We start from the raw sequence: 19063 nt of genomic DNA, 5'->3' as shown, positions 1-19063 counted from the left end.
ATATACAAATAGTGTGCGAATACTTTCAAGTATTACAAACACCTAAAAAATTGTGCCACTCTATCATTTTTATATAATGCACATTTAAAAAGTTTTTATTTATTCGGCTAAATAACGTAATAATTGTTTGCATGCTTATTTAGTTTCTGTTACTTAAGGTTTACTTATAAAAATGACACATATTTGGAAGATTCGCGCGCATGTAATAACTTAAATTCATAATTAGAAAAATAATATTAAATAGAAACTTGGATAAATGCCATATGATAATGTGATAAAATTTATACTTATAAAATACAACTAAATAATTATATAGCAAAATTGTGTTTTAATTATATAATGCTAATATTTTGTACGCTCTTAAAAAAAATTTTTTTTTAATGTTAGACTACAAAAAATAAATTTATTTCCGTACGCAATTTAATTTAAATTACGTACGTCATTTAAAATAAATTTGTTTTTATTTTCTGTTGTGTTTTTATTTCTTTAATTTTATGTAATTAAAAATTTTTACAATTACTGTAAGTTTCAAAATATATAACATTTTTTGCAATATAAAAAAAAATCTATATTATTTTTTCTTCAATATTTCCAGTTATATTATATTTCGCTTTAAAGTACTGCAAAAATAAATTTTTCAGAAACTCACTTTCTGCGCAACATTTAATTATTTTCATTTAAAGAAAATGTGGAATAGTATTTTCAAATCCATTAAACGCTTCTCAATTCAATAGACTGCTTCGTAAACATAAACATTACTTGATTAAATTTCTCGATTATAGACGACAGCGATAGTATAATTGCATTTCGTTTATATTTGTAAAAGATAAGATCTTCTGTTTTCTAGTAAAGATCCGCGTAAGATTACACTGTAGAAAAATTTAACAAATTTGGACAAGAAAAATGTAAAAGTAAATAATTAATAGCAAAAGTCAAAAAAATCAATTTTGAAAAATTACATACTTCAATTTTCACCTGTTATTTTTGTAAACTTGCTGAAATGTTTTACAATAATGAGTTGCAGTTACGTTAAAGTTATATATTTTTATTAAAGCGCCCCAATATTAAGATGTAAATTATATATGTTACTTTGTCTATTAATCTAACTTATCTATTTTAAGGCAAAGGAGAAAAAAAGAAAAGAAAGACATAATAAATCATTATACTTATAATATTTTTACATGTTTTTAATAAAAAATTATTAATTTATGTACTTGTTACGGGTGTTACGGGTATCTCGCACGCGACGTTGAAATAAAGTGACAATATCGAAGTCATCGGCAAATTCGTTTCAATAATTTATGAAAAAAGCTGTTTGAGTAATACTATAGAAAAATAACACGATTTTTATATTTTTTCCCGACAAAAAAATTAAGAAATAAAATTTCCGTCACTTTGTTTTATACTATTCAATATTGCCAACTAAAATACATTTGTGCATAGTTAACGAATAATAATGACCGCAATGGTGAACATTTGCAAGATGCATGGAGCGAACGACTGCCGAGTCGAGGTGCGAAACGTTTGATCAACATATCACTGAAATACAGCATGATGATTACTGTACACCAATGTAACTGCGAGTAATTGAGTAAAACTATAATTAAGTAAAAGTCAGTATTTTTTACTTTATTAATTTTTTATTATAAAATAGTAATATTGATATGTTTATGAGAATTTGTAATTATACGAAAAGATCACAATATTAAATCTTTTTTGCAAATATTATTTCTTTATGTCAAAAAAACAAAAAAATCATTACATATGCAACCAATTATAAAACCATTACATATGCAAATAAAATGCAACTTGTGAAAAAATTTCAGACAACTCAACGGTCTTCGTCTCTTCTTTTCGTTTTATTACATGTGTGATAATATTATAAATTATAAATTATAAATAATGTAACAAATTAACAATGACATCAATATATTGCACACAAACCTCATTGCGGAAAAGATGGAATAGCATAGATTGAGACAAATATTTCGTTATTTTTCTTCAAATGTTTTATTCCATATTTTGTTTAAAACATTTTTCAAGTTAGATACTGAACTAAAAATTGCAAATTAAAGAATAAAATTTGTATTTTCAGAACAAAATGCACTAAAATTAAAATCATATAATTGATATGATTTCAATTTTTCGTAAATTTATTTTCTGAAGCATAATCTAATGTGAATCTCGGATGTGACTCATAATACTACAATATGCGGAAATCTTTCATGAGAAAGAATTATAATTTCATGCATTTTTGTTATACAGATAGCAAAATAAGTTCCAACTGTTATCGCATATTTACACTGAAAAAAAAAAATAGTTGAAATAACCATAATTTCACTAAAATTTATAGTAAAAAGTTTCATTGTTTCTCAGAACCATGTGTATAGGGTTATATAACTAGTATTATTGTAAAGTTTACTATAAAAAATGAGAATTCCGAATGTAATTTTTTTACCATGCAATTATAGTTCATTTTATCTTCGATTTTTTTCAGTGTATGCTTGCGTCACTTGCAAATGGAATGTAATGCTAATATAACAATGTAAATTAATAAAATTGATTCGTTATTCTGCTCCAAGTTTATTCCAATTTTTTTAGCTTATTTTTAATTTACGATGTCTGTTTCCTTTAATTTTTTTTTAAAATTGCAACTTATAATTAAAAAGTATTTTCATCTACTTTTATTTTTACTTTATATCAGAAACTTTAAATAGCGAGAGAGGAAAAAAACTTATTAATAAAATATGTACAAATAAATTGATGATGTTTTAACAGTAAAATTAACAAAATATTTTTTAAATTTTATAAATTGTTAAGAAACTAAATTTTAAGCTAAAATTATATTATTATATTCCATAATATATTGAGACAATATATTAAAGATTCGGAAATAAATGCGCAATTTTATATTGCTGTAATCAATGTAACAATTGTTTTTATCAGTAAATTCGGCCAACTACGCATATTTCTTTGATTGCTATTATTCAATATCGTTACTATTTTATATAAGTAAATAATTAAATATATAATATTTTTGAAAACATTATTTATTTAATGGATACCTTGTAACACGTCTTACACAGCATTGTTATTATCACAAAGGTTAACGAATGAGATGCTACCGTATCTCCTGTTATTTATTAGATACGTTTAACTGACATATTAATATTTACATTGAAATGGAAAACTATACGTATTTCTTCGTCCGCCTGTACCGTACTCAGTTATCTCCGACCTGTAAGTTGAAACGGACACAATGTCAGATATTATAGTAACAAAAGAAAACGTGTGGCAATATTTCGAAAAAGTGTCGGATTTCCAAGCAAAATGCAAGATTTGCGCACAAAAATATACTTACATCAATCCAATTTTTTATCAGCATATAAAAAGAAAACATGCTGAAATATTTGATTACGAAGAAACATGTAAAGGACGACACGAATGGATTTGCTTCAAGTACAACGATACTTCTACCTTACAATGTCTTTTCTGTCGTCAGAATTTTCAATCTAATTTTCAATCTATAGCATATCATTTACACCAGAAGCATGTTAACGAAGTGGAGAATTACGTACTTTACGATTGGACATGGAAATATTGTACGAGAATTAGTGATTTTCAAATAAAATGTACGGTGTGTACGCAGGAATTATATGTTCTTCATTATCAGCATTTAAATAAACATATAGTAAGTAAACATTCGGAAGAATTGAGAAATGCCCAAGAAACACGCGACAAAATTCTTTCGTCAGAATCCGTTATGAATTCAAACATTATGGAAGTTAAAGAAAACATATGGAAATATTATACCAAATTGCCGAATTTTCGAGCAAGATGCAAATTGCAAAATTGCAACTATGAATGTTATTATATTTCTTCTACAAACATTTCTATGCATATACAAGACAAACATAAAGCAACCTTTAAATGGGAGATCAATCACACCAATCAAAAACCATGGATATATTTTAAGTATTCGTTTGAATATATTTCCGATAAAGAGATACCATACTCAAAATGTCTCATGTGTGGTGAATTCTTCCTGGTTGATTGTGAATCTACAACGACACATCTGTTACAGAAGCATTCTGAGGAAGAACTAAGTAATTTTGTAGATAACCCTTGGATGATGAAATATTATAAAGTAAGTGATGACAATCCAGAGATCAAATGTACTATTTGTTGCAAAAACATAACCATTAATATTTTGCCTTTTGTATCTAATCATATAATTGAAAATCATCCGAAAGAATTGCATTTCAATATATCTACAAAAGATATGGAAAAACTGTGCCAAAATTATATATTAGAGGATTTTCAAGCAAAATGCCAATTTTGCAACTTTCAATCTTGTTACGTCAATACAATAAACTTTACTGAACACGTGAAAAAAGAACATGAAGAAACATACAATCACGAAGCAGCACACGAACACACATATCCATGGATGTACTTCACGTATTTTACTTCATATTACTTACAATGTCGTTGCTGTGATAATGTTGTTGAGTGTATTTATGATTTTTTAATAACGCACTTGGACAATCATTCTTTTGAGTCTTTTCATAACACATTATTTCGCAAGAGTGGCTGGGAACAGAAATACTATGCACAAAGTAGTGATTTTGAGGTGCAATGTAATATTTGTAGCAGCAAAATATCTCTTAACATTCCGTTATGGTATTTCGATCGACACATTGCAACTACACATCCGAACAGGCTGACAAGTACACAAAGACCGCATGACATAGCTGGACCCTCAGGAAGCCAACCAAACTGAAGAAAACAGGTGACAATTTGTTTTATTAATATTATTGTTAATATTTATGTGTACAATTAATCTTTTACTTTTTTAAATCGCATTTGATTTAATAAATGTGTAGTGAAAAAACCAATAACCAGACAATTTGTTTTTCATAAATTTTAAATTATTTACATAGGTTTATCCAGAGTTTAACAATGAGAGTGATGGTAACAGCGTTCAAGTAAGACTACAATCGACGAAAGCAAACCTGATTTAAGAAATCTAAGGTCTTAGTAATCTAAAGATTTAAGAAATCTAAAACAAGAAAAATGACTTAATTCTGAAAATAGATGATTAAAAAAACAGATGATTTAAGAGGTTGATAACAATTTTTAAAAAATTGTTTTAAAACTTTTGTATTATAACATTATGTTATATTATTTATTAATTTTTGATTTTCTTGGTTAATAACACAATGATAATTTAATTACTTATCAGTTATATTCGATAATCAATTAGTTTTTTTAATGTTTACTGACATGTTTTTTGAATTATTCATTTTTAATATATTTGTATGGATTAAAACTACTTAAAGTAATTTTTAATCTTATGTTTGTTTAAAAATGTATAATTATTTAAAGATTAAAAGATAAGTTAAACTTAATTAAGTTAATTAAAATAAAAGAAGTTAATTAAAAGATAGGAATAAAAGTGAGAATAATAAGAATAATAGTAAAAAAACTTCATAAGACGTTAATAAAATTAAACATATTATATACATAGTGTAAAAATATATATAAATAGTGTGCGAATTCTTTAAAGTATTACAAACACCTAAAAAATTGTGCCACTCTATTATTTTTATATAATGCACATTTAAAAAATTTTTATTTATTCGGCTAAATAGCGTAATAATTGTTTGCATGCTTATTTAGTTTCCGTCACTTAAGTTTTACTTATAAAAAATGACACATATTTGGAAGATTTGCGCGCATGTAATAACTTAAATTAAATTCATAATTAGAAAAATAATATTAAATAGAAACTTGGATAAATGCCATATGATAATGTGATAAAATTTATACTTATAAAATACAACTAAATAATTATATCGCAAAATTGTGTTTTAATTATATAATGCTAATATTTTGTACGCTCTTAAAAAAATTTTTTTTTTAATCTTAGACTACAAGAAATAAATTTATATCCGTACGTAATTGAATTTAAATTACGTACGTCATATAAAATAAATTTGTTTTTATTTTTTGTTGTGTTTTTATTTCTTTAATTTTATGTAATTAAAAATTGTCACAATTACTGTAAGTTTCGAAATATATAACATTTTTTGCAATATAAAAAAAATCTGTATTATTTTCTCTTCAATATTTCCGGTTATATTATATTTCGCTTTAAAGTACTGCAAAAATAAATTTTTCAGAAACTCATTTTTTGCGCAACATTTTATTATTTTAATTTATAGAAAATGTGGAATAGTATTTTCAAATCCATTAAACGCTTCTCAATTCAATAGACTGCTTCATAAACATAAACGTTACTTGATTAAATTTCTCGGTTCTAGACGACAGCGATAGTATAATTGCATTTCGTTTATATTTGTAAAAGATAAGATCTTCTGTTTTCTAGTAAAGATCCGCGTAAGATTACACTGTAGAAAAATTTAACAAATTTAGACAAGTAAAATGTAAAAGTAAATAATTAATAGCGAAAGTCGAGAAAATCAATTTTGAAAAATTACATACTTTATTTTTCACCTGTTATTTTTGTAAACTTGCTGAAATGTTTCACAATAATGAGTTGCAGTTACGTTAAAGTTATATATTTTTATCAAAGCGTTCCAATATTAAGATGTAAATTATATATGTTACTTTGTCTATTAATCTAACTTATCTATTTTAAGGCAAAGGAGAAAAAAAGAAAAGAAAAACATAATACATCATTATATTTATAATATTTTTACATGTTTTTAATAAAAAATTATTAATTTGTGTACTTGTTACGGGTGTTACGGGTATTTTGCACGCGACTTTGAAATGAATAGACAATATCGAAGTCGTCGGCAAATTCGTTTCAATAATTTATGATAAAAGCTGTTTGAGTAATACTATAGAAAAATAACACGATTTTCATATTTTTTCCCGACAAAAAAATTAAGAAATAAAATTTCCATCACTTTGTTTTATACTACTAAATATTGCCAACTAAAATACATTTGTGCATAGTTAACGAATAATAATGACCGCAATGGTGAACATTTTGCAAGATGCATGCAGCGAACGACTGCCGAGTCGAAGTGCGAAACGTTTGATCAGCATATCACTGAAATACAGAACGATGATTGCTGTACACCAGTGTAACTGCGAGAGTGTAAAAGCGAAAAAAGCAATACGCACTACATGACCGTAAAATTTTATATTCGCGAAGACAAACACTTTTCGTAATTTTTTTAATTTAAAATTTAATACGGACAAGTAGCTCATTTCGATGATATAATATATATTTTTTATTTTTACACAGCAAACTCTAATGAGTCGCTCGCATACACCGAGCTTTCCATGATCAAGGCTGCTTCAAGTTAATGTTATTAGCTTGTGTTTACAAGCCACTTTTTTTTATGATGACCAACAGCGGTTGTCGAGATTCGCAACAGCTCTTTGACGATTCTTAAACACAGTTTCTAGAATATTCCACAAAATAATATTTGTTAAAATAATTATACGCAATGAAATTTTGCACGAGATGCATCAAGTGCAACAATGATTTATTTGATTTGGTGCTTTTTTCGATACCAATGCATTTTTATATCATAATGACTGGTTCACATAATCGGAATCGTAGTTTTCTTATTTTGGTCATAATATGAGGATTAATGCATAAATAATATACATATAATATTCGTAAAAAAAGATTCAAGTTTCTGTAAAAGGAGATTTTTCCGAAAAGTAATCACAATAAAAATTTTCTTTAGTATGCTAAAAGTACAAGTGTATTCAGTAAAAGCCAGTATTTTTTATTTTTATGAATTTTTGATTATAATATAATAATAAATGTATGTTAAATGGAATTTGTAATTATACTAAAAGTTTATAATATTAAATTTTGTTTGCAAATATTATTTTTTCATGTTAAGAAAGGGAAATTATATATTTATTATATATAAATCTCAAATGCAACTTGTAAAAAATTTCAGACAAATATGCTGTCTTCGTCTCTTCCTTTCATCCTATTGTATGTGTGATAACCGTTATAAATTAACATTAACATCAATATATTGCTCGCAAACCTGATTGCGGAAAAGATGGAATGGCATAGTTGGAAAGAAATATTTTTGCTATTTTTCTTCCAAATGTTTTATTCCAGTTCAAAACATTTTTGATGTTAGAAAATAAATTGTAAATAACAAATAAAATTTGAATTTGCAGAACAAAGTACACTAAACTTTAAATTACATAATTGATACGATTTTGACTTTAATTTCGTAAAATTATTCTTTGAAGCACAGCTTGATGTAAACTAATAACACCACAATTCACAGAAATCTTTTATGAGGAGGTATTACAATTTTATGCACTTTTCTTATGCTTGCATCACTTGCTAGTGTAATGCAGAAATAATAACATAACATTGTAAATTAATAAAATTGATCATTATTCAGCTGCAAGTTTATTGCAATTTTCTTAGCTTGTTTTTAATTTATAATGTCTATTTATTTTAACATCTTTTTCAATTACAATTTATAATTTAAAAAAAGAGTTTTTTTTATATCTTAACAATTTATCAAAATCTTTAAATAATGAGAAAAGAGAAAACATCAATAAAATATGTACGAATAAATTAATAATGTTTCAGCAACACAGTTTTAACGAAATTTTTATAAATTGTTCAAAAATCTAATTACAAGTTAAAAATAAATAAATTTATTGCATAACATTTTCATACAACATGTTAAAAAGTATAAAAGTAAATGCTCATTTTCATATTTCTGTAATCAAAGTAGCAGTTGTATTTATCAGTATTAATAAACTCTGCAAATTACATACAATATCCCTATTATTTTATGTATAAGTAATAAAATATCTATTTCTTAAAAATTATTTGCTTATAGAATACGTTGTAACATGTCTTACACGGAGTTCTTATTGCTACGTAAACCGAGTATGCTACCGTGGCTCTTGATATTGATTGGATAGATTTGGCTGACGTATCAATATTTACATTATTATGATAAACTATGCGTCTTCCTTGTCCCTTCTATCGCACACTTTTCGGTAGAAAGACTCTTCGGTTGAAAGGATTCTATTCAGTTATCATCGTCCTGTAAGTTGGAACGGACACAATGTCAGAAATTATTGTAACTACAGAAAACGTGTGGCAATATTACGAAAAAGTGTCGGAATACGAAGCAGCATGCAAATTTTGCAGTCTTAAATTTATTTTCGTCGTTCAATATATTTTTCTTCGACATGTAAGAGAACAGCATAAAGAAATAGCAAAATACGAAGAAACATATGAAGGACAACAAGAATGGCCATGGATATGTTTTAAGTATAACGATACTTCCACTTCACAATGTCTTCTCTGTCGTAAGAATTTTCAATCTGATTTTCAATCTTTAGTAGATCATTTATGCCAGGAGCATTTTAACAGTGAAAAAGATTACGTATTTCACAATTGGGAATGGAAATATTGTAATAGAACTAATGATTTTACAGTAGAATGCAGTATACGTTCCAACTGCTCCCGCGTATTCAATATTACTATACATGACAAATTAATTGAACATATAATAATTAAACATTCGAAAGAATTAAGAGATGCGCGAGGAATATACGACATAGTTCTTTCGTCAGAATCCATTCTGAAATTAAAAGCTATAGAAATTGATAAAAACATGTGGGAATATTATACCAAATTGTCGTAAACGTAAAACAAATTATACGTCGTAGGAATAATTATATGTAAAAAAATATGCCACTGTGCCATATTTGAAATTGTTTGAATCGTCAAAATTGACGATTGACATTATTATTGGTTGTGATGCCACTTGAAACGTCGCATATACAAGAAAAGCATGAAGCAATTTTTAAATGGGAAGAGGCACACACAAGAAGCCAACATCAAGAACGACAATTTTAAATATTTATATATATTTCCGATAAAGACGAACTATCTATACAATACTCAAGAGTGTCTTATGTATGGTGAACTCTTTGTGATCACTCCAAACTGTCTAACAACACATCTATTAGAGAAGCATTCTAAGGAAAAACATTATAATTCCATAAAGAACTCTTGGGTAATGAAATATTTTAGACTGGGACAAAAAAAAACTGATGATACTGATAAGATCAAGTGTACTATTTGTTACAAAAACATATTTGATAGTACTAATCCTATTATGTCCAAACATATAATTAAAAAACATTCGAACAAATTGCAAACATGCATCTCAAAAAAAAATATGTAAAAACTGTTGCAAAATTACGAAAAGTTGAAAAATTTTATAGTAGAATGCCGACAAGACAATTGCGACTTTCAATCTTCTTACATCAGTACAACAAACTTTAGTGAACACGTAAAAGAAAAGCATGTAGAAGTATATAATTATGAAGAAAGACACGGGAAAATATGGCCGTTTCAGTATTTCAAGTATTTCAACCCATATATCTTACAATGTTGGCTCTATAATACTGGTCGTCAATCTGATCATATAGATAATTTGACATATCATTTGAATTACAAGCATTTTCCTGAGAAACCGACTTTCTATTTAATCTGCAACTGGGTATGGAAATATTGTGAAAAAATTGGAGATTCTGAAGTGCAATGTAGTATTTGTCGCCGCAAAATACTTCTTGACGTTCAGTTATGGTGTTTCGATCGTCACATTGAAAATGAACATCCCGACAAGCTGATAAGTACACAGAAAACGGATGACACAGCTGGACCATCAGGAAATCAACCAAACTGAAGAAAACAGGTGACAATACGTTTTATTGATATTACTGTTAATATTTCTATGTACAATTAATTTTTTACTTTTTTCAAATTTTTTTATAATATATTTTTGGAAATACAATCTTTTTGGAAAGTTTTTTATAATATATACAACTTTTTTTGGAAAGGTTTGACATATCACTTGAATTACAAGCATTTTCCTGAGAAACCGACTTTCTATTTAATCTGCAACTGGGTATGGAAATATTGTGAAAAAATTGGAGATTCTGAAGTGCAATGTAGTATTTGTCGCCGCAAAATACTTCTTGACGTTCATTTATGGTGTTTCGATCGTCACATTGAAAATGAACATCCCGACAAGCTGATAAGTACATAGAGAACGGATGACACAGCTGGACCATCAGAAAATCAACCAAACTGAAGAAAACAGGTGACAATACGTTTTATTGATATTACTGTTAATATTTCTATGTATAATTAATTTTTTACTTTTTTCAAATCGCATTTAATTTAATAAATATGTAATGAGAATAACCAGACAATCTGTTTTTAATAAACATTAAAAATATTTACATAGGTTTATCCAGAGTTTGACAACGGACTGATGATAATCTGATGTGTTGTTAAGCAGTTTGGGGTAATCACAAAAAGTTTACGACACATAAGGCACTCTGAATATTGTATGGATAGTTCGTCTTTATCGGAAAAATATGCATACAAATATTTAAAATACATCCATGGTCTTGATGTTGGCTTCTTGTGTATTCCTCTTTCCATTTAAAAATTGCTTCATGCTTTTCTTGTATACGTTTCAAGTGGCATCGCAACCAATAATAATGTCAATCGTCAATTTTGACGATTCAAACAATTTCAAATATGGCAAAGTGGCATATTTTTTTACATATAATTATTCCTACGACGTATAATTTGTTTTACGTTTATAAGTTAACAATATGTTTATAAATTTATGTATAATAATAAGCGTATATAATAATTATTATATACGCTTATAAATTTTATTTATGTGTACTATGTTTTCAATTTCTAAACTATGTTTATAAGTTTATAAAGTAAGACGATTTTATGAATTAATTATCGATTTTTCTGTAATCATTAAACTATCGACGATTTATTTAAGAGCATTTATAAATATTTTATTTCTATTTGATTTTCTTATATTTTCTTGTCTGTGTATTTTCGTATTTTTCGTATTTTATATAATTTAAATAAATACTGTAACTTTTGTAGAAATCTGCAAAATGTACATTAATTGCAAGTAAAATATGTCGATGTAAATTTTCGAGTTGTATTTGTTGGAGAATTGATACATAATATACTTGTTATAATAAAAATTAATTTTTATTATTAATAAAATTCCCTATTCAAATTCATACAATTCCTGTTTTTAATTCAAAAATTTTTTAAGTAATATTTGTTATAATAGTTTATTTTTTTAGAATTTTCTCAATTTATCTAATAATAGAATTAGAAAATAATATTACATATATTCGATAATTAATTCGATTATCCAATGTTTGGTAAATAAATAACATGCAAAATATACATATTAAGAATATAATCTCTTATTAATTCTTAATATTGTATTAATTGAAAAAATTTGATCTAATTTATATAAATTTTGTTTCAAAGACTAAAATCAGTTATTGTAGAAAAATATAAATAATAAATTTATACTAAGAATTTAAAAAAATGTTTTATACAAAAAGTAATAAAGAAATAATTATTAGTCAATAATAAAAGTAAATAAATGTAATAAAATAAAAAAAGTTAATCATATTGCGCGCAACATGAAGTAAATGTGAATTAATTTTAAAGTATCTTAAACACACAAGAAAGATTATACTATTTTAATATTTAAATTTTAAGCTTATCCAAAAATGTCTTGCGACTTGACAATTGACATTAGTATTAATTATTATGATTAAGAAAATATTCAAATACATAATACATAATTAAAAATTATAATTATCTTATAATTTACGTATAAATATGAGTCTGTAGAAAACATTGAAAACATTTTCTACTAGAATTTTAGACGACGGTATAGATTAGGAAGAATGTTTATTTTACAAGATGGGCAGATTGCACCAATATTCTCATGCTTGTAAACAACGCGTAAAGAAGACACAAGAATAGCATCATTATTAAAGTATGATTTCTTTTTATCTAACTATCCTTTCTGTAGTAATGTTTGTGCGTATCATTGTTATCATGAAACATGTAATAAGCGAAGTCAGTCTTGGATAGAAGAGGAAAAAGACGAGCTGTACATCGTAGCATCACAATGCCAGAATAGAGCAATGCTGAAGATGCGAAAACGTCTTTCCTGCCTGCAGCGCCTTGTCAATGCTACACTAACAAAAAAAAAAGATAATTTTTAAATTGTGTACACAAAAAATAAGCACCACGTTAACTAGAAGACGTCAGTGACATTTTTCGAAGACGCAAGCGCTATTTCTTTTATTTCTTTTTATCTGCTATAGCATCAATGAGAAACGTTTTAAAAAAAGTTGCACAAGATCTTGGCCGGCTCTGTTCTTCTAAACATATTGATAGTTTTCATCGATTTTAAGTGCTGAAAGAAATCGAAAACTACTCGCACGTCATTCTTCACAGTTCTGGAAAATCATTAATTAAACCATTACTTTATCAATCCATGTTCTTAAAGTAATAGATGTCAAAATTTGTCAGAATCTATCGGAATTATGAAATTCGACACGTTTTTACACGTCATATTTTACAATTTTTATCAAATTCTAATAACTTCGGGAATATTTTTACCAGCGAAAGAATATTAACAAATATATATACCTAAGAACTTCTCGCAAAAAATCATATAAAATCATTTTATTTATTTTTATTATATCTTATACATCACAAAGTAGTATTTTGAATCACAAATAAAAATATCATAACATAGCTTTAATAGGCCATATCGATTTAAAATTCGCCCAATTTTATACTTGTTCTTCTGTACAAATGACTTGATGTTTCGTACAAATTATATACTTTTCACACATATAATGTTATACATACTTAATTATATAATATGAGGTTATGATTCTAATGCAAAGTAATAATTCATGTATTATTTATAGAAAGTATTATTAATGGAACTTCTCGAATGTGTGAAGACTAACATACAAACATATTTTGGCAAATAATTTTTTAAATTTATTTTAGACTCGTGAATCTATGTAAAATAGTGGATAACTGTTTTTTTATATCAATATTTATATCGTACTTATATCGTTTTATATCGTACAAGATAAATTGATATTACATTGATATAAAAGAACAACTATCTGCTATTTTACATAGATTCACAAGTCCAAAATATGACTTTGCACACACAATGCATGGTAGGTGCTATTTAATCAAAAAAATACAATCGCCGATAGAACTGTTATTTAAAAAAAATTATTTGCCAGCATATACTCATGTCGTTTTTACTATTTTCTTTTTCTTTTTTTGTATGCTTCTCGTATATTATTAAAACAGATGCAATAATTTCTGAATTTTTGTGCATGCACATCAAAGTTGCAAAAAAAAAATATAAAGAAAACAAAATGACAAGTAACGCGAATTTTAAAAAGCTTCGAAATGCGCTGTGAAGATAGATTCTTAAAATATTTTTGAATGAAAACGTAGAATCTTGAAAGAAATACATGTATATTTTGCTACATTTTGAAAAAATAAGGACATGTTTTGAAATTTTTATATTACGATTATTGTACAGAGCCTCTTTTTGAACGGTGTAAAAATGCATAATTAATGTCTTTTAGTCAATACACTTAATAATGACACTTAATAATTGAAGTTCTTAATATAAGAAGAATAGAATATAATAAGTTAAGAACTTCAATTAAAAATACTTTATGACCGATGTTCAACATAAACGAGTTTTTATGTTTAAGTAGAAGTACTTACATTGTCATTATTAAGTGTATTGACTAAAAAACATTAATTATGCATTTTTACATCCAAAAAAGAGGCTCTGTACAATAATCATAATTATTAAGCCACGTTAACGTTTAAAAATTTAGAACCATTATAACAAATCCAAAATCAAATTTCCTTATTTTTTCTTAACATTGTTATCATAAAAAATGGCGTAACTTTTTATTAAATTAGTGTAAATAATAATCGTTCTTCTCGAGTTGTCAATTTTCCTAAATGGAAAAAGCTAGTGTGTTGAAGTTTGTGATCATTATTTTGATTATACTAAAAACTTAGAAATCATACATTAAACACACCGTGTGTATTTTAATCATATATTAGAAGATCTTTTTACACTAATATTCACAGCCATTTTCTATATTTTAAAAGATATCAATCATACATACTCAATGATACATGATACATTCCCTTCCCTTTGCGTCATTCTTTTTCTCTCTCTTTCTTTTATTTATAAATTATGCTATTAAAAAGACAAGAACTATTTTTAAAGAGCAAATCGTTTTTGCCAAACTTGAGAGCGGTGGTTATTTGTTAAAATTGGATCAAGGACAGCAGCGATGGAGTCTATACGTCCCTTGAACCTTTCATTATCCCGTGCCATTTGCTCCCATGGACCTTTGCGAGCTGCTCGGTATGCGTAACCCCATTTTACCATGAGATGCACAACTGGATTCAGATCGAAGCTCACCTGAAATAGAATTTCAAATATAAAAATTTGTTAATTAGCAGATGGACACAAAGTTAGGTTAGGTTAGGTTAAAGATAAGATAGAAATGTAAGTAGGTTAAGTATTAGAAATAAATTAGAGTTAAGAGTAGAATTAAGTTAGAAGTCAGTTGTAAGTAATTGTAAGAGTTGGAACCCTAAGGGGAAAATAAAAATCTACTACTAGAAATAAAAGAATGACAAGAAAATACATGCAAATAATTCTTGTGACTTATTGAATTCACATTAAGCATAATTTAAATTGACTAATGTAAATATTTAGTAAGTAAAGATTCTTAAGTACTTTTTTCGTTTTCAATTCCTCACTGTCTTGATCATTATATACTGCTGATGCCATACTATTCTGATTGTCATTGATCGATTCATCCTTGATTGTTGAATTGTCCAACTGGCTGCTTTGATTGCAGAAGCTTGTTTCATTGCAGTCATTGATCGTGCAATCGCTCGCACAATCCGATTGAGATTTGAATACTATACAAAAACTATCTTCAGAATCGATGGAACTCTCCGATAGCAATCGTTGCCGCAACGGACTTTGCATATCATACTTGGTGCTGTTACAATTCATCTGGTTGTTGCTCGCCGCCCAAGAATCCTTAGGCAGACAACACATTTTGTTTAGATACTCCGTCGCATCTCCATACTCATCACACGCCTCCAGTAATTCATCATCGCTGTTTTCAAAAACCACAAAACTATCTTCGGAATCGTCGGTACACTCGGACAATAATCGTAGTCGGGACGGACTCTTTTCGCTATCCTCATGATAATCATTGTTGATCTTGATCGAAGATACATAACGCACTCTGGTCGGACACTTTGCTTCTTCCTGCTTGTTGCGCGCCTTTAGCTTATGTTTAGTTGGTGTAATATCGGATAAATTTAATGTTATGGGATTAGTTGTTTTCTTCATAAACTGAGCAGCATCGGGCACATCGTAACCGTCTGTGTCGTCTACGGTGCACTCGTTTTGTACAGTGTATAACTCTTGCCAGATCTCGTAATCACCCTGAATATGCTTCGTGCCTTCCTTCCGATGCCTGGCTTGACTTACGCCGGAACGCCTGAGCTGACCCTTCGCTCTACCGCGACCCCTGCCTATCGCGATAGCATTGGCCTTCCTGCGGTTGTGTTGTTTCATACGCTTTGTGGGTATTTCGGAAGAATCCGTAGAATCCATTCTACGATAAAATCGAACGGTCATGCCGTACCAAGCCTTTCGACACATGTTAGAAATACGCGTCGACATCGAAGTTTCTTTAATAGCTGTGTATGGCGGTAATATATCAGAATGGGAAACCATGATGTAAGATTCGAACGCGTCTCCGTTAACGTCGATTTTGCTTGTGGTATCCATGCAGATCAATTTCCACAGAACACGGATCATTGATTGTATTATTTCACTTTTTTACGACGACAAATTCTTCGTAAACTCGCGATCGCCGCACGTAAATAAGATACCGTTCTTAAATTTATGCTCGTCGCCGTAATAATTCTTGTCGATTTCGCAGTAGCGTCGTTGATTTCTATTGCAAACGGATACATTTTTGTAGCACACATTTCGTCGAGTTCTTTAAGCGGCCATCTTAGACTAAGAAAATGGCATTGCTTAACGTGGAGAGACGAGATCTACACATGCGCAGTGACTTTTAGCGCACGCAACTACGTAAATGTTTTATTTCGATAAGAGGCGATGGTCAAATGGATATTTCATCGAAAAGCAACTATTCTTGATTGTTCTTGATGTAATTTAGTCTACTATAATGAGTATTTCTTCAATAAATTCTTTTTATCTAAATAAAAATTTTTATATTGCATAATAGCATAAATAATTAAAAAAAAAGAATATATATAAAGTATAACCTTTGACAACCGCCTTACTTTTAAGAATAATACTGATAAAAACGATTATTTAGATTTGTATTTAGGTTAGGTTAGGTTAGGTTCTGGAATGTGCGTGAAAACACCACATGTTTTTCTAGGAAGATGATTAATCTATTCGTAATTTTTGCATGCAAAACACAAGAATTACATGATGCGCATGTCGTGTGACATCATAAATGTACATTGTGCAAATTGTTTAAAATAAAGATTAAAAACACCTTAATTTTGATACACAAATTTTAATATAAATGTGCAAAAATTATTTCCACAGTAATTCGTGAAATCATATTGACTTTAATTTTCTTGCTTTAACATTTTACAAATTGGAAAATTTTTAAAGAAGTATTGTAAAACTTGTTTGAATATAAATATAAATATAATATAAATCCATAACAATATCTAACAGTGAGTATTAGAAAATATTTAATCAGTAAAATGATTGTTATATAACGATAACGTTTTCTTTGTTCCACTTAGACACAGTAACTAAATTACAGAATTTATAAATGAAATCTTTACAAATGTGGATCATAATTACAAGCACTCTAATTATTTTTATATCAAATATTTACTAAAGATTTAAGATCTGCCCATCTAATTAATTCAGTTGCGTTTGCAAAATCAAATTCGCTTTAAAAAACAACAACAATGAACTGCAGTAAGCACAATAGTTTTGATAATCTCACAAATACCTCAAAGATTTCAAAGCCAGTCATTTTTAGTTCTTAAAATTTTAGAGAATCCACTTGCACGAATATTTTGCAGTCGTTTTTACACCAATTATTCACAAATCTACTTATACTAAAATTAATATGAACACACATTCTCGATTAACTTCGACGAAAAACTATGCTATTAAAAAAAACGTTAAATACTGTCTTTGTATACTGGCTGCCATTCAATGCCACGTGCCATATATATTATTGTATTGAAGGACAGCAAATGAAATCCAGCACGATCTTTTTATTCTGTTCATTGTGCACTAATATGCACTGCGAGCATGCTTCAAAATTACTGCCTGATTTACATACTCATTCACTACAAGCGTGTGATAATAAATCATATTTAGACTAAAGAATTCCCGCGTTATCTATATCGCATTTCACGTAATCTCTTAATCGATAAAATATCATTTCTACCCAACGTACTCAAATCCTAATTATAGCTTTAAAAAATAGAAAACAGCGAAATAATCTACAGCAGAAAATAATCTACAGATTATTTCCACTTTAATTATTTATATGTAATAATACATATATATGCTTGTCTAATTTTTACATCTACAATAAAATAGGAGAATATTCATTTTTGAATAAAGAAAACAAAAAATTTTTGGAAATTTAGGATGATGACATCCTAAGTAAATTCGTAGTATTCTGGATGCGGATAAATAATATTCTAAAAATAGCCATTTGACTCAACGTGTGTCATCGAGATTCCTTATTCACGACAGTTGATTCATGCTGATAAAATGTTTTTAAAAATCGTACCAATAAAGTAAGGTAGCAAAATTGTATTTGCATGTGAAATACACGTGCATCAACAAAGAAAGGCCGCAAAATAAAGTTCCACGCGAAATCATTTCATCGTGTCTTGTTATCCCGTCATTTTTCTGCACCGATTACGTGGGTTATTTAGGGTCGCGTGTAACTTTCCAATCCCCCGCTCCTTCCGTTCCCCTACTACATCGTTCTCCCCATTTGTTTTTAACATAAATGAGCATTACTTATGATCAATCACTCCTTATTC

At 27.8% G+C, this 19063-nt stretch overlaps 1 protein-coding gene and 1 long non-coding RNA gene across 2 annotated transcripts; one reads left to right on the top strand and one right to left on the bottom strand.

Annotated features, from left to right (window-relative positions):
* The first annotated feature begins 9026 nt into the window (after positions 1-9026).
* LOC105671563 (uncharacterized) lies at positions 9027-12604 on the top strand. The gene is made up of 3 exons (XR_001100619.2): positions 9027-10745; positions 10891-11153; positions 11301-12604. It is a non-coding gene; the product is annotated as an uncharacterized lncRNA (long non-coding RNA).
* Positions 12605-13576: 972 nt separating this feature from the next.
* PPP1R15 (Protein phosphatase 1 regulatory subunit 15) lies at positions 13577-17296 on the bottom strand. Its single transcript, XM_012365831.2, has 2 exons — positions 15714-17296; positions 13577-15392 (listed from the first exon to the last, which is right to left on the bottom strand). The coding sequence occupies exons 1-2, from the start codon at positions 16815-16817 to the stop codon at positions 15189-15191; spliced, it is 1308 nt and encodes a 435-aa protein (XP_012221254.1). The 5' UTR covers positions 16818-17296; the 3' UTR covers positions 13577-15188.
* Between the last annotated feature and the right edge of the window lie 1767 nt (positions 17297-19063).

Source organism: Linepithema humile, chromosome 3 (assembly GCF_040581485.1).
Source record: "Linepithema humile isolate Giens D197 chromosome 3, Lhum_UNIL_v1.0, whole genome shotgun sequence".
NCBI lineage: Eukaryota > Metazoa > Arthropoda > Insecta > Hymenoptera > Formicidae > Linepithema > Linepithema humile.
The sequence above is the reverse complement of the archived record's forward strand: the minus strand, read 5'-3'. Positions and strand labels throughout refer to the sequence as shown.